This window comes from Copadichromis virginalis, linkage group LG17 (genome assembly GCF_057382275.1).
Source record: "Copadichromis virginalis isolate Kocher_CV1m ecotype Utaka linkage group LG17, C_Virginalis_male_GT1.1, whole genome shotgun sequence".
Lineage (NCBI taxonomy): Eukaryota > Metazoa > Chordata > Actinopteri > Cichliformes > Cichlidae > Copadichromis > Copadichromis virginalis.
In genome coordinates this window covers 30,487,690-30,505,290 of record NC_140634.1, presented here as the reverse complement: position 1 = coordinate 30,505,290, position 17,601 = coordinate 30,487,690, and the positions used below count along the sequence as shown (strand labels likewise).

The window sequence follows — 17,601 nt, the reverse complement described above, 5'->3', positions numbered from 1 at the left end:
GCATGATGTTACCACTGAACAGGTACCCTGTTGCAAGGAAGCATCATCTATCTTTCTCTAAATCAACCCCTAAATGTCACTATGAATGTAAAGTATGCATGTCACCTTACCTAATTTAGTTAAAGGGTTGACCACAATAAGCGTAACAGAAAAAATTCAATATGAGGGGAAAAAAACTGTTAAACGTATATAAAAGCTATACTGTATCTATAAAATAAAATAAAATAAAAAGGCTGAGGCACTGGAATAAAAGCCTGTCTGGGAAAATGTGTCTCAAGCCACAAATTAAAACATGATTGATTTTTTTATGCAGCAGTCCTCATTGACCATATTGACCAAAGAGCCATAAAACTGTCTGGCCACTATAAGGCTGATTCACGGATTACAAGGAAAAGCTGATGAATGGGAACAGGGACACCAGTCCAGACTCTGATGGAACCGTGAACATGTATAATTTTTCTCTGTGTGCAAGAAAAGACAGATGGAGCCTTGAAGTTACTTGCTCTATGCAGGAACTAGTGGTAGAAGTGCTAAACGTGCCCAGCCAGATCTGGTGTTAATACAAAGGCTAGGGCCAATTCATCTTCAGTGACACTCACCCAATAGCACAGTAAATTACGCAGCATGGGAGGAGGTAGCTGAGTGTGAGGAGATAGGGAAGGAGAGAGAGAGAGATATGAAGGAAGAGGGAGCTGGCATAAGAGAGTGAAAGAAGAAGGGGGGGGGGGGGGGTGATGCTCCAACTTACAATGAATGCTACAGACTGGGTTTAAATTCATATATCATCAATACTGGAGGCAAGAGACAGCAAGGACTGCAGGGATTTAATTATGCCAACAAGATAATAAATAAAACAATATTCATGTAGCTAGAGAATGAATGTTTCTGTGCAACACCACAACAGGCATGCAGAAAACACAAAAAATACACTTTCCTGCTCCAAACCGTTGCAAGTAATCATTTTTCATAACACGTATTTCCTGCATCATTGATGGAACAGAACTGGCCATAAAAGTCGCCTTGGCAGGAGGTGCTGGCACTTAAAATGGATCCCAATGCCAGCATGCCTTTTTTGCCAGACATATAAACAATCCTAAAAAAAGAGGAAAAAATCCCTTGGGGAAACAAATAAATAAGCTTGCCTTGCATTCTTACCTGGTTGTAAAAAGCTCTTCCTTCTCAATCAGTGTGCAAAATTTTAAATGAACTACCTGAGCTAGAGGAGCAATCACACTCTCTACAGTGTTGTTTATTAAATTAAACATTTATCAGAATTTTTCAACTTGCTTTTAAATATGTATATATATATATTACATGAACATTGAGAATTATAGCCACAGTGGACTCTTTCTGTTGTTTCAGAAAAGAGTTTCATTTGTAAATCTGGAGGTCTGGGACGAAGTGACTGTGCTGCTCTGGCGGGTTTGAGGAGACAAAAAGTCTCAGCACCCCTGCTACCTCTTGAAACTAAACAAAACTAAAAGCAAGCAACAATCAGCCAGGTGAGTCACACAGAAACAGCTATAGCTCTCGCTCTCTCACCTCTGTGTTTCCCACTGTCTCTCTCTCTGTGGACTGTTTAGTAAATAAAACTTTTGTCAATAATTCAATATTTGCTATCAAAAACAACAACAACAAAAAATTAAATAAGCTGGGAAACTAAAGGGGGGGGGGGGGGATTTAACAGTCTACTACACTGCACTCTGTGTCATTTCATCAGATCATAACACAGCAAACAGTGCTGCTGTCCGTGGTTCTGAAACAACAGCCATACTTTTCTTTTTTACACATAGAGTATAAAGATTTTGTTTTCATACAGATTTTGTAAGTAACAAAGGATTGAGCACATATTAAGCCTTGATTTTAGATCAGAGATTGGATTTTGCCAAATGCTAGTGCTGCTTACTTAATACCAGGGGTGCTAACTGTGTTCACTACAAGATGGGTGCACGTTACAGTGCAGAGGCTGGCAAACATGTCAGTGATTTACATGCAGTAGTTGAATTTAATGCAAAAAGCAGCACCAATTGTGCTTCTTTGGAGAAAAAGTAAGAACCTGATAACAAAGATGGCCGTAAGATATGAAAGGTTTTTTTTCCCTTTTCATCCACTGGGGATTGCTTTCAGGTTACATCACAGACAGGTGTCCTTTCTTCTGCTGCAAACCGCAAGGTCAATGAAAAAACAAAGTCAGAGTTGAAACACTCTGAATTTTGAGTGTAAAAATGGAACATGAGAGCAAGTGCCACCGCAAGGGCTCACATCTCTGACAATACCACAGAAGTGCAAGGCCTCTTTCAGATGCTAAGCAATGTATGATAATTAATGGGTGGTGCTAAGACAAAAGTCTGGCACAAGATACCAAATGTTTGGGTTTTGAGCCGACAGATGGATGCCTCTGACAAAACTGAATTGCCTTCAGTGTTCTTTCACTTGGTTTCTGAGTGGTGTTTAAAACTGCAGGAGGGGAAACATCTGCCGGTGAAAAATAAACAAAACAAAAAACCCCACAGTTTCTATTATTAACACTGGGCTTTAAGCACGATTTTTATATTTTATAACAACTGTGGCAAATAGTCCTTGAGCCTGGCACTAAATACCTGGCAGTGCCAAGCAGCTGACCCTGGCTGCTGACCTCTGCACCCTGGAGGGGATTGGCAGGACTAATTAGAGGACTAATTACTCCTTTGGGATTGCACACGAATGTGCAGACAAACACATGAAGAGTTGCTACCACTGCTCATTCAAAAGTAGAATTTCTTTCTACCTTTAAATATTTTTTAACATCACTCAACGCTGAGATAAAATTGTTTTGTGCAACAGCATATTGCACACTCCATGCTATTCCTGTCATTCTAGCCAATCATTTTTAATACCGCTGAAGAGCATGTCCTTACAGCCAACACTATCCGGAGCTACTGGCAGCTAAAATAATGATTTCTGTCTGCCAGTAACTACATCCATGTCATAAAGCCAGCACAGTGCCCACATTTGGACAGGAAACCAGAGAACTCAGTTGAGGTTATTCTTGTAAGTGTGTGTGTATTAACCAGCCTTTGTAAATATTTCAGCCTGGTAACAGACACTGACATGTGCAAACTGAAAGAAGGTGCACAGTTAGATTGGATGTCTTGAAATCCATTTCCAATTGTTTGGTCCAACCTCCAGAATGATGTTCCTGTTTCTTCTCTTCACTGTTTATTTTGTTCATGCAAAAATTCTTAACAAATAGATGTGTATTTACACTTACATCTTAAATGGTACAAACATTTGCACTCAGTTGGAAAAGTCTTTCTGTCCACCTGATAGATGTCCTTTCAAAATAAAATAATCGCCCTCCTTAAATTCTGCTCTGGTCTTTGCCATCTAAGGGAAATGTTGGGCACGCTAGCTGCTTAATAATCAGTATGTTCACCAGATAGTGGCTAACTATGTGCCAAGTTCAAAGTTACCTTATCAGGAATGCTGCAAACTTTTACTGAAGCTGTAAAATAACAAGATCATAAGAAGCTGGAAGATGTTCAAATGCTTTGAGGAGCTGCATAAGGCAACAGTCACACAGACCTAGAATTTTAAAGAGTGCGACTTTTACCTTGAAGGCAAACAGCCTCTGTTTTCGGTTTGCGTCACACTTTTCATTTTAACTGTCAGTCGGCGAGTAGTTGGCGACTACTTGCACTCAAGTCAATATCTTACATATGAAACACCAATCTGTGGAAATCTGCTAAAGACTAAAGCAATCAAAACGAGTTTTTTTGGTGCATTTTTTTCCCACCAATTTCATCTAGCCACGCCCAGCAACAACTCACCAACCAGGTGGAGATTACAGAACTGGAGCTTATCAGGGGTTTGTTTATTGGTCTCTAGGCCTGTATGAGTGAGGTCTAACACTGTAAAAATGTCACAGAGTGGCCCCATGCACTTGATATCAGCTTTATATTCCACAGTCCTTTGCATTGCACAGTTATTTGAATGTTGCTAATTGGAGCCTACTCTTTTCATTAGAGGGATGATATTATCAGCTCATATTAGCTAGTTTGCCCACCAAAGGCCAAGAGTCTGCAGAGCCTAAAAACTAAACTCAATAAGTACACATAAGTGTTAGGGAACTCTTTTTATATTTCATGTGTCTGAAATAAAAAAAAATCATTGGTCAGTATTGGAATATCAGGTTTTTGAATAACCAAATATCAGTATCAGTGCATTGGTATTAGCATCAGTATTAAAAATCCTGTATCAACTGGGCTCTATTGGAAATATCCAAAGACAGGTGCAGCTTCAACATGAAATTTTAGACCATTTGTTCCCGGAAAGGTCAAAGTTAAGGATCATCTCTGATGTCTGGTCTGGTCTGGTTGGTGTATAATATCTATTTTGGCCATATTTGCCAAATAAAAACAGTAAAAATCAGTCATCGGTGGCTTCCAGCATGTGGAAAAGAAAGAGAGGATGAAAACCCCCCTCTGTTAACAATGCCAGTCCCTTTAGTGAAAGAGAGAGAAAAAGACGCTTGGCTCATGAGCGATTTTGGTTCAGTTTCTTATGGAAACAACTAGTCTCTCATTTGAACACTGAATCTGAGCCAAGCGATTCACATGCTCATTAACAGCACAATGTGTGTGTGTATGTGTGAGAGAGCTATGATTCAAGCCATGTAAGGAAGCAGCCAAGTAGTTATATGCTGTGTGCAAACAAACACACAGTTGCCCCACCAGTTCATACCCTACTCCCGCTTTACAAACCACATACTGTCTTACTAACACCTGTCTTAAACTTGTCAATGATATCTTCCACCAAAACGCTTCTCACAATTATTCACAAAACACTGCACAGGCATGCATAAACCTATCTAGTTTAATCTATCTAATTTACCTAAAAATGGACTGCTTTATCTCATGAGGATCACAGTTCTGTCCGTGAGATGTAAACAAGGACACACACACCAGTGCATGTGCTCATACAGCCACATGCACACACACAAACACAGCCGTTACGAGAGCTGCCACAGGGAATAGGATGAAAATGAAAGCTGAGAGAGGGAGACGTGAGGAGGAAAAAAAATCGAGGGAGGAGAAAAGCCCATGTGGCAGAGGGAGATTCTCATCTTTACTGAAATCAGCTGATCCCTCCCTCTCTCTCTCTCTCTTTCTCGCATCCTCCCTCGCTCCACTGCCACAGCTTTCTCTCTCAAATCTTTCTTCCTGTCCCCCTTCCATCAACCTCATCCCACCGTGTCTTCTGCCTCCCTTTTCTCCTACCTAGCTTCCTTATTTATTTATTTTTTGCACCCTCTTTCACATTTCTCCCAATGCCTTCCACTCCACTCTCTAGTTTCTCCTCACTCTGTTGCTCTGTATTTTCCCTTATCTCTCCTTCAGCTTTCACTCGTTCGTATTATCACGCACTCTGTATTCCACCTCCCTCTTCTTCTCTCTGTCACAGTGGGAGAGCTGCAGGCAGACAGAGGCAGCATACACTAATGTTACTATATTTGACAAGACACACACACACACGCACACACGTACATTCTCCTGCCACATGCACGGCTGCACACACGTACCGTAAAGAAAAACGGGGGAGGTGGGAGTATCGAGACACACACACACACACACACACAGTCTAACAAAGGCGCACCGGAAAGACAACCCTCAAGTGTACATGCATGGATAAACACACACACACGCTCCGACGCGTGCTGAGTGCAGGAATCACAAACATAGCGACACAGAAGGGGTAGCGCATGACGCCAGCAACCTAACGCTGTTGCCTCTCTTTCTATCTCTCTCAGACACACACACACACACACACCGTCTCTCTCTTTTTCACACATACTCACGCCTCTCAGACACACGGCAACACGCAAGCCAACGAGCAGGACAGCGCTGGACATATCATTCATATACGGAACAGATCCTAAGAAAAGGATTAACTATCTCCATCCCTCTCCCTCTGAGGACCTTAGCCTCTCTTACCTCCTCTTGTTCCTCTAAGCCTTTCTTTACCTCTGTTTTTTTCTAAAATCCTCATCTTTTTTTTTTTTACACAATCCGTCCCTTCACAATTTATCGGTGGGTTGAAGGGAAGCTGGAGGAATTGTCTTTATTCAGAGAGAAGGATTAATCTTACATTATTCATCTGACCAGGATCTTGAATGTATGGATTTTCTTAGTTGTAGTGGTGACAGCTTTTCTTCAATTTTTTTGTCCAGTCAGAAATTTTTGAGCTTTATTTCTTTCTTTTTTTTTTAAATAATATTTTTGGACGAATGGCTGATTGCAGAAAGCCATAAAGCTCGTGCTGTCCGAGATATTTGGTCAAAAGGTAAGTCTGGTTGATGGTGTTCACCCCACTCATTCATTTCTTCTTTTTTTTGACTGGAATTTAATATTTATAATGTCAAACAAAGTACACTGCAGAAAAAAAGAAAATTACATTTGTGTTTTTCTTGAAACATATGGGAATTCTAGACGGGGCCAAAAGTGCATACTGTGAGGAGGTGGAAGCCGTAAACGTCAGCCCTCGGGCTGTTTCCTGGACACACACTACACATTGACAGGAATGCCTAGGATGTGGTTTTGGGCCAAAGCTTGCAGGGGTGGGCAGTAGAAAAGTATGAGAGTTATGATTCATGGCATGCTTACTATAACAGGATATTCCTTCATTTCCTTTTTGTGAAAATACCTTAAAAACTATTGCTGTGCTGCAGTGCTGTGGAATAAACCTGGCTGTCATATTATAAAACATGTCTTAGTGGGCATGAACAGTAAATATTATGGTCTAAAGATCTCATAATATGATGTTAGAGAACAGTAAAGAAACTGAAATTCCCTCTGAAATGACTGCAAAATAAATTAATAGAAACTGTTGCTGGTAAAGAGGCTCCTGATGAATCATCTATTGAGATACAGCCTTTGGGAAATACACTGTAGCCTTTGTAAATATGCCAAATGCTCCAACCACAGATGTAGTAAAAACTAACTGCTACAAGTATCTGAAGGTGTATATTCAGTCCAATCAAATTAGTGAAAGAACTAATGTGAAAAACACCATCCATCCATCCTCCTGATTTAAAGTTAAATGCTCTAAAGCTTATAAAGTCAAAACTGTTTCAATTGGACAATGCTGCTTGCTCAAAAGTCTCATGCATAACCTAAAGTCACATGATCTACAGGTCTGACTTTTGCCAGTACATCACAACCGCTGCACATCATTCTGCTATTTTTGCAGCCCTTTCTTAATGCACAGGGGGGGCGATCATGGCTCAAGAGTTGGGAGTTCGCCTTGTAATCGGAAGGTTGCCGGTTCGAGCCCCGGCTTGGACAGTCTCGGTCGTTGTGTCCTTGGGCAAGATACTTCACCCGTTGCCTACTGGTGGTGGTCAGAGGGCCCGGTGGCGCCAGTGTCCGGCAGCCTCGCCTCTGTCAGTGCGCCCCAGGGTGGCTGTGGCTACAATGTAGCTTGCCATCACCAGTGTGTGTGTGTGAATGTGTGTGTGAATGGGTGGATGACTGGATATGTAAAGCGCTTTGGGGTCCTTAGGGACTAGTAAAGCGCTATATAAATACAGGCCATTTACCATTTTTTTTTTACCACAGTACAGAATATAAGCAAACCTGCTTTAATTCTTGAAATGATCTATGCTTACTTGTTTTTTATACTGTCCCTTCTACATGCTGTGATCTTACACTGCTCCAACAGTTTAATGGAAACTTGGTTGAACATTTCTTCAGTACTTTCTTTTCATGACCTTCACAATATCTTATGTAATATTAATCAATGTAGAGCCCTTGATAGATGCCATTAAATGGCACTGCGTTAATTCTCACTCAGAGGCCTCTGGGTAGTGTGTTGCTGTTTTTACCTGCTTTATAACACTTCACGGGCTCTAATCTCTTTTCAGATGGTGTGATGTAAGAGTGATTAGCTTGCAATAGCTGCACTGTGATTGTATGATCATGCAGTAGGTGTGAGGTTTCATCACCCTTTTGTGCCTCTCTGCTTTAGATAAAAATGAATGAAAACAGACTATTTTCCAAGTAACGCAGACACCTTCTGACATTATTCTAGAGAAAACAATTATAAAACTAATGGATTATGTGGCTGCACTAGTTTTGTATGTCTACTAAGAAACATGGCTAACAATTGAGGCCAGTCTGGGGGCTTATGTGAAACCACTCATTAAATGATTTAGATAATATCAGCTGCAAAGGATTTAATGAGTCTGGGTGATATTAATGATGCACTTAACTAAATGACAAATTTTACTCTTAGCCTCTTACTCCTAAGCGCTACTGTCAGATCTGGGTGGTGTTCAAAAAAAATGAGACTAGCTAAGATTGTATGTGATATTAGCAAAAACTGATCATTTACACAGAATAAAAGTAAAGAAAGCAAAAAAAATCATGACATAATATACAGTTACAATACCAAGACAATGAGTGTAAATAAAAATAGCTGTCAGCTGTCCAAACCTATCTGAAGCATAACTGACCATCTTTAGCAGGTTCTGTTTATCCACAGCTGAGGGACACAAGTCTGAAAAAGTTTTGTCTTGGAAAGAATTTTCCTTGACCTTGACATGGTGTAATATCGGTTCCATACTTATTAAAATCAACAGCATATGTTCAGTGAAATTCAACTCTTGGACAGAATGGTATTCATATGAATGTTCAACATGTGGCTGCAAACCCACATGCATGTGTCATAATATATCTGTACATATAACTGTACCATGTGCCTGTCAACACATACAGTACGTTGCTCTTTTTGTACAGCTACTGGCGTGTGGTTAGGCGTGTGTGTGTGTGTGCCATGTTGCCCCAATCTCTTCCCTCTCCAGTGTAACAAAGCCATTAAAAATTGATTTAGGGAGCTTGGCTGCCTGGCTCTGCCTTTGTCAGCAACCTGCACGGTTACACGCACATTTAACAATGTATTTGCACTCAAGTGTTTTCATGATTTTGTATTCCCTGTTAGTTTTGTATGCATGTCTGTGTGTATATAAGAGATTTAAAAGCATGGCTTTAAGTCAGGGATGTCAAACTCATTTTAGATGGCGGGCCACATCCAGCCCTCTTTGATCGTGAGTGTGCCGGGCTGGTGAAACTCTCCTTTCTGTCAATATGAAGAAGTTTGACTTTACATTTATGTAATGTATAGAATTGTGTACACTAGTTTATCTGTTGCTTAATTACTGTGGTCCAGTATGGATGGCCACGTGGGAGCTCTTTATCAGCCAGAAAAGCTGTAAAACTTATTAAAATACAATTTAAAGCTCAAAATTTATGCCCTCCCTCTTATTTTAAAAACATCCAGTGGGCCGGTTTGCATGCCCTGAGCCGTATGTTTAACACCCCTATTTCAAGTGAAGAATTTGGCTATTTGCTCAAAATCTACACACCTGCATCCAAACAGACATAAACGCACCTGCCTTTGCACACAGATATATAGAAATGAAACTGGATGACCTCCAGCTGAACCCACTAACATGACAAATCACGAATGATTAAAGCTCTTGTCAAGGTGTTTAAGTTGTCTCATTGCAGATGACCACAGTGTAGAAAAGAATTGATTTATTGCTTACTGCCTCTTGTAGCACTGAGTATCTTTGTTGTACATTATCCATCTGTTCTGCATCCTAAAGCATTTGTGCACATTTGCTATGGAGACATAAGACATGGATGGATTGAGCTCAAGATGGCAAAATATAAACATGTCTAGCTACTGTAAAAACATCACTCAGACATAAGGTTTGTTCCGATTCTTTAAGTTGCTTTGTTACATGAGCTGATAATCTTGTGGAGGACACATATGCATGTCCTGGAAATTGATTAGCAAGATCACAAAGTATAAACCTGTCAAGCATGAATGAAGTTAACTCGCTTCCTCACTATCAACAACCTCCTGCCATAAATGAGAGGAGAAACACAATCTGCCTGATTCATGTGTCTGCCCCAAGGCGTGTGGTCAAACGTTGCCCTGCATAAAGTCTCTGCGGTATGCAACTGCAGCCTGAGTGAGTACAGCAAAGAGTTAGTGACAAAAGTAGAATGTAAAGAGGAGAGGAAGAAGAGGAGCTGAGGGGAGGGGAGGAGGTGTTACGTGATTCCTCAATAGGCAGGGTCACTCTGACACCCAAGTATTTACACGTGTATGTATATAAATGCGTGCATAGGTGCATGTGTAGATTTTGGGTGCCCCCTGTCCAGGTCAAAAGAAGGTTTCTGAGAATAGCCTGGCAGGCTTGATGCCACATCACCAGTAACGTGGCTGCAAAGGTGACCTTCTGCTACACCTTCAATACATCAGTTCCAGCATACATAGGCACATGATGACATTTTGGCAAAGCTTAACATGAATGAATTGCAAATTTTAACAATTCAAATGTTATTTCACATGTGAAATTCTGGACTATTACTGATCTTGCTGATGAAATGCAATGTTTTGTTATTTATTCCCCAGTTTGTCCCACTTTTAAGGTCTTCAGCACTGTTGTTGTAACAGAACGAATAAGCATTGGCCAGTGTGATCAATAAAGTTAAATTTACTAGTCAAGATGCCCAAAGGGCAATATCGGCTGAAATATTTGTACCTCCCTCCAAAGTAGTTTAAAAATGGCAACACTAAGCTAATGAACGGCAAAAGAGAGGCCAAAAAAAATGTCAATCGCTCTTTGTCTAATAACCAGATGTGAGTTCCTTTCACTGTATTTGCAGCCATTTAGAAAAAATAATGATTTCATTGTTTTACTTGCTTGCAAAGAAAAGCACTGTTTTCCCTCCTTTGAATAAATCAAAACATAAACAGAGCCATGAATCATCTGAAAAATGGCCAACATAAAAACCCAGGCACCAGTTACAGTTCCAAAGGTGAAAAAGGAAATAAGAATTATTTCACACAGAAATATTCAATCTGATGGAAAATTAGTTCACAAGCATGAAGTTAAATCTTTGAAGAATGCACTCTTCAAATGATATACATATGAATTCTGCTGTGCCGAGGCTGTATAGGGGGCTCAGACAAGCAAGGACCCAAAAATACCCACATTTTGGTGAGTCTGTTAGTTTTCAGTCGTTAATTAATTGTAGAGACTTAAATTTGAATCACTCAGTCACAGTATCAACCAAGGTAATGTAGCTTTACAAGTCACACCCTACCAGCAAAATCAAAAATGAAACATTTGCGGCTTAGAGCTTAAACCAAACAGATGAATCTTCCAGAAGTTCCCTCCATTGCTCATTAATGCTTCTGAGTTTTCCAAAAGAAGCTCATGTGCTCAGTTAAAAAGAACAACTGAAATTTCCCAGTAGAGCAGAGCTAATGTGACTTTAATCACATGCAGGAAATCCATCTGCTGAATATCCTCGGTGCATGCCTCTGTTCCTTTGTTAAGGAGAGAAAGGGACCGAGAGGAAGAGAGGGAATGAATGAAAGCCACGAGGAGAGAAACGAATGCTGAATAAATGAAGGTCACAAAGAAAGAAAAAAAAACAGGAATAAATGTGGAAATATAAGAAAACATACCAAAAGAGAATCTAAATAAAGAAACGCAACATCAGTTTAGTGCTTTATATTTTCCTCAGTGTCTGCCAGGTACTAATGAAAATAATGATACAACAAATAGGACAACTCAAACCCACACATACACATGCAAAAACACTAAAGAGGTGGTGCAGAAGAATTTTTATGTGCTTCTGTTTTACCCATTGCCCTTATTTTTACCTCCCTATTCCTTCTGGTATTTCCTGCCTTGTCTCTATTTTTCTTTTTATCCTTTCATCACTATCTTCTTACTATATCTCCTTTCCTCGTTATCCCACCTAATTCAGTGACTCCACCACTTTTTTCTCCTCTCCCCTAGTATTGATATTCAACCAATTGCAATTATCATACTGACAACTGATTAGCAGACTGATAGAGCACATTGATCGACCGATACTTCTCAAAGTAAGCCTCCATGCACAGAAAGTTGAACAACACAACAGCATTATCCTCCAGCTACCTCGGGTTATTTTTCTTAACATGGCTATTTAAGGTAGTACAGGTGTAAATTAACAGTTGCTGCACATGTATCATCAAATGAGTGCAAATCACATGCGCAAATGCACCTTTGCCTCTGTTTTTTGTAAAGCACTTTGGTATGCCTAAGGCTTTTAATGTGCTCTATAAATAAAGGTTGTTGTTGTTGTTGTTGTTCAACTCGACAGCGAAATGAACCGTGTGGAAAAAGTCGGCCTGAGTTTTCCCTGCAAACAGCTAACCATCGAACAACAGCCTAATCTGATTAGTGAGATATTTCACACACTGCTGATTGGGTTGTGATGACACTTTGGGAAAAAGGCACATCTCACAGCAGCACACTCTAGCATTTTCAAAATTACACTGATTGGCCCAGGGGGGAGGGGGGTTATGAGTCAACACTGTGCCATGTCAGTCATGTCATAAGAGCTTTCTCCTATGGTAATTTCCCACTTGTAAAGACCTATTTTCACTGCAATTACTCAACAGTGACAAGAAAACTTTGTTTTTAAGCATGTGAGATAAGTTTCACTACAGTGATGTAATTGACACAGGTCATTCATTTTTCAGTCCATCTATTGAACTGATACAATAAACTTTTTTCCTCTCATTTCCTCTCTTCCCCTCTTCCACCTAGCTGGTCATGGTAGATGGCTGCCCCTCCCTGAGTCTGATTCTGATTTCTTCCTGTTAAAAGGGAGTTCTTCCTCCCCATTGTCACCAAGTGCTTGATTACCGGTGAATGCCTGATTATTGTGGTTATCTATCTAATTTTGTAGAAATCCTAAGGCAAGGGTTGCTTTGAATTGGTACTATATAAAGTAAACTGTACTGAAATTAGTTTACAGAGTTACAAGTCCAAACAACAACACATCTAGCTCTATGACTAACTCAAACAGGCCACAAAGACAAGTTTATAGTTTATAGCCGATCTCAGTCCATTCTACACATCCAGTTGGGGGCATTAACCTTGAAAGCCAACTAGGAGTGACCCTTTAAGCTTTTTTCTGAACTGAGTGGTTCCTGTCATATTTCATGCATGCTTATAGAACAAAATAACTGGGTTTGCATGAGAAGTTAGTGAGGGTGGTCACTGTCTATGCAGCTACTTTTGGAAAAACCAGTAAACTATTCTAATGGTTGTTAAATCATGTCTTTATCGATATATACTGCCGTTTCAAAACTGGTTTTTAATTAAATCAAATGTCATCTTTATGGGGGAAAGACTTACTAGTGCTTCGACCAGGGTACAGACGCAACACATCTAAAAGTCATCTTTCAGCCCACCTTCATCCCTGCTCCTCTTTTCATGTTTCATGTTTATCTGTTCTCACTCATGCCCTCTGTTGTGTTCTGGATCTTGCTGCTGCCTTGCCAATCTCATCTTTACCACATATGTGCGAGAAACGAATGGCCAGAAAGTCCAAGAACAGACCCGACCTAACAAATATGGAAGATCGACAGTCTTCTTTGAACTCTATCATAGTCCTAACTTAACTTAACAATATAAATATAAAAAAAAAACACCATAATATGTAATTATGTTTTCTGCAGCATTCTGCAATGAGGAGGTTCTGCAGATTTGCTGCCTCTATAAGGAAATCAATGAGGATAGTTTCACTGTTTCCTTTGCTAAAAGTTTTGTTGATTTTTTTTCATAGACTTGCCAAGCTGAAGCTTTAGAGAGTATGAGCAGCATTGTATCACCTTTTGCTGTCTTTGCTCAAGGGTAGTTCTGTAGCCCCACAATAACACTTACACTTGTTTATTCTTTCCATTCATCTCTTCTTTTCCTTCCCTCCCACTTTTGCTGTAATTTACAGATTCTACATTTATCCATCTCTCTGTCTCTCTCTCACTGTTGTCTTCCCATTTTCCCTCTGTGTCATTCACACTTTGTCTCTCGGTGCCAGACAGTTAGCACTAGGGGGTCTGTCTGCATTAAAGGCAAAATGATTGTGTAGACTAAAAGAAAAAAACACGTGTTATTTATGTCTATTATGTACCAGTGGTTTGTGATGACTGCATGCGCATACATAAATATGCACACTTGCCAGGATAGGTGCAAACGCAAAAGCACACTTTTAATGTATCACAAACATGAGTGTTCGCACACACACAGTATCCTGCTGCTTTAGCCTTCACTGCTGACGGCATATGGGAGTGCGCATGCATGTTTGCACGGGGGTTTTGGCAACCCGTGAGATAACAAATCGATGCGATACGGTCTCGGGATCAGGATTTGAGGTTGGATTGTGGATGTGTTTGTCATACTTGTCTTTTCTCTGTCTGTTCAGGTGATTTGGTGTGATTTTTCACATTCACCACATTGTCGGGAGCCTCATTCATGGCGCCTTGACACCGCTTCCACAGTCCCGTCCCTCCATCAGAGGAAGGCCGCAGTGCTCTGTCATGCCCCCCCACACCCACCCCCCCGGGGGCACTGGCCTTCCCCCAGCTAGCGCCACTATCTACCACTGCTACTTGGCCAAACCAGGTGAGTCAAGAAAACAAAGAGCAGATTAATAGGGACAAAATTGAGTGAGATTATGAAAAAAAAACCAAGAAGAGAGGAAAACATGCTGTTCCTCTCCGACTCAACTCCAGTCTATTTTATTCACGTCTATTGTACTCCAAACTATGCATGAAAGGAGGAACACTGTCTGTTTTGACAGCTGCTAATATTTGCATGCCAGCATGATTGAACACACACATACCCACGGACATGCGCGCACTCAAAGGACAAGGGCACTGAGCATACTGTGGCCACGTGCCAAGGCTTCCACAGAAATGCCACATTACTGTATTAATCCAGCCAGTGAGATGTAGTGATATGATATTTTCTTTCTTTAATTCACCCTATCGCTTCCTTTCCGAAACAAGATTTCCTTTCCTTTCACTTATTGTCTTTGTTTTTTCTGCATCTCACTCCTTTTTTCACCTGTCACCCTTTGCCTCTTCCTTTTATTCCTGTCCATCCCTGCATCCAAGTCTCTTTGGACCCATTATCTTTTTTCTTTTTTCCCCCCTTCGTCTCATATTGCGCGTACACTCAGTCAAAACAAAAATCCATCAGAAGTCGGGTGGCATAGCAACAGATAGGACAGCTGTATGTGTGTGTGTGTGTGTTGTGGAGCAGACAGTGGCACAAATGGTTCTCACTCTCTGAGCGATTCCAGCCAATTTTTCAGCTAATAGGCAAACACAAGGGCACTCCTTTCCTCTTTTGTTTTACATCATGCGCATGCTGAAGGAGCACATGCTGTAAATGAATGGCTTTACAAAAGAGAGAGACTAAGAGAACAGGGATCTTTGTCTTCCTGTTGGCGAGGTAAGGTATTATTGGTCCTGAGGTGTCTGGGGGGAAAAAAAAGACGCCCCCACAAACTGCTGTGTAACACCAAGGACACTAAATAACAGGGCAACACTATGTGTCTGAACCTCCAAACACCCACACAGAAACTCTAAGTCAACAGATATGCCTCCCTCTGAGCTTCTCGTTGTCTCCATACCAGCACCTTATACCTCTTCCGTTCTCTCTCTACCTGCACTTTACATTTTCTCCAACCTTCTCTCATCTCCGTATTTAATTCAAATCAGTTTAACTCGGATGCCTGCGTAAGCTTTAGTAGCATATTTGCTGTAGGGTCTACTCTAAGCTGTTCAGGAATAGTAATTCCTCTAAAATATTCTATCTGTCATCAAACGTCTCAGAGCCTTTCCTTGCAATTACACTGAATTAAAAAGAAGCACGCTGTGTTGATGCCAAAGCTCTCTCTCAGTTAAGATAAATGCACTTGATCGGCACATAATGTGCATTACAAATATTTCCAAACTCTTTGAAAACAGGTGTTTTCCCTGTCTTCCCTCTGCTTTTTCAATGTTGTTCTGTATGCCTCTTGCAAAGCAAAGAATCTCCCTCCGCTCTCTCCACTGAGGCTGTAATTCAAACACATACATATACTATATAACTTACTGAGAAACAGATATATCGAGAGTAGAAAGCAGTAAGAATTTCATTACATCAGCGCCAGCAATGACAATCAAATCATGAAGCCCACGTGTTGCTGAAGAAGTTCATTCAGAGCTAGAATTTGACAGGGAGGATTTGAAACTACGTGTTTCCACTGAATTGTCATTATAATTCTGCACGAACTGCAAAATGCTGAAGAATGGTGTGTTCAAAGGACAGAAAATGGATTAAGAAGAAAAATGGAGAGAGACTTTTGGGAAGTGTTTGTATTCTTCAGCGTCTGCTAGTTTTGGCCTTGATGGATGGAGGCTGTGGCAGACATCTTGTGGGTGTTCTGCAGTTGTTGTGCCAAATAAAATTATCAAATGCAAAAATGTATTTAAATGCTTTACCCTTTTTGTCTGGAAAATTGATACTCGGATACTAACTGACACTAAAATTACTATAGGATTAGATATTTATTTGCAACAACGCTGATATCAACAGTGCCGCACAGAACTCCCCCCATTTTCATTGAACCGTTATCACAACCTGGCCAGCACACACGCTAACAAGCTGTTTAAGTATTAGCAATTACCCACATTAGCTGCCATTATCATTAAGGTAGTGTCTAGCAGCTATGGCTAATGATAAAGTTAATGTGCAAGCTAGGCAACAAACATTATCAGGCCTGCTCAGCTGTAACTGGCAATGTTAATTTAACAGGATAACACAATTATTTGTCCTTTAAAAAGTGTTATGTTTCTCTTAAAGTCTCAGATTAAAGGAAAGAAAAGTTTATCAGCAACTACACCGAAACAGTGGCAGCCTACTTTATCAACTCTATTTGATCATCTGAAAATATGATGCCAAACCACCAGAAGACAAGAAATAAACCCAGCTGCATGGTTCATGGCATGCATTTGCACAAACCACTATCACATTACTTTAAAAACAATCCCCCTTGTGGTATTGAAAACGGTGTTAAGTATTTTTCTGGGTATCTGTATCAAGTTCGAAATTCTTGTATGGTAACAACCCAGATATCTATCTGGACTTTTATATTCCCTGGTGAATATACGAGCTAGAAAAGCATGCACTCCACAAGTTTGACCAAAATCCAGAAATACTCTAAATAGATACACTACACCGTCAAGAAACGTTAAAGAAAAATGGCTAAAACGGCTAAAAGAGTTTAGACATGACAGTTAAATGAGTTAAATACATGAGTGACACAAAGTGAAATACAGGGAGCAAGAAAAAACGGGGAAACAGTGGGGAGTAGAGATGAGGAGGAAGAGGGATGTGAGATCAAAGAGGTGTAGTGAAAGAGAGCAGACAGTGAGGAAGAAGGAGGAGAGGCAAAAGAGGAGAACAGAGAGGTCTATGAGCGGCACGGAGACCATATGGTGCCTCCAGGACTCCACCATCCCAGCAGACTGTGAGACTTTTCTGACACATACACACACACTTGCACACAAGAAGGTATCAGTTAATTCCTACTCTCTCTCACACACACACATAAGCATACACAGGATCTGACTGTGAGCTTATGTGTTTGTTCCAACCCCAAACAAATCCCTGGCTGCAGAGCTTCTAATCAAGAGAGTGATAGTGAAAGAGAGAATGAC

The 17,601-nt window shown here is 40.5% G+C and overlaps 2 protein-coding genes across 4 annotated transcripts in view; one reads left to right on the top strand and one right to left on the bottom strand.

The window, feature by feature from the left end:
• Positions 1 to 17,601, bottom strand: part of cacna2d4a (calcium channel, voltage-dependent, alpha 2/delta subunit 4a) — a 100,920-nt gene that overhangs the window by 31,255 nt on the left and 52,064 nt on the right. The window lies entirely within an intron of this gene.
• lrtm2a (leucine rich repeat transmembrane protein 2a) overlaps positions 5,674 to 17,601 on the top strand; it is a 29,501-nt gene continuing 17,573 nt past the window's right edge. Inside the window, exons 1-2 of the mRNA XM_085437637.1 lie at positions 5,674 to 6,321; positions 14,316 to 14,515. Coding sequence (XP_085293763.1) covers positions 14,431 to 14,515 — 85 coding nt within the window. The 5' untranslated portion in view covers positions 5,674 to 6,321; positions 14,316 to 14,430. The remainder of the gene's footprint in view (positions 6,322 to 14,315; positions 14,516 to 17,601) is intronic.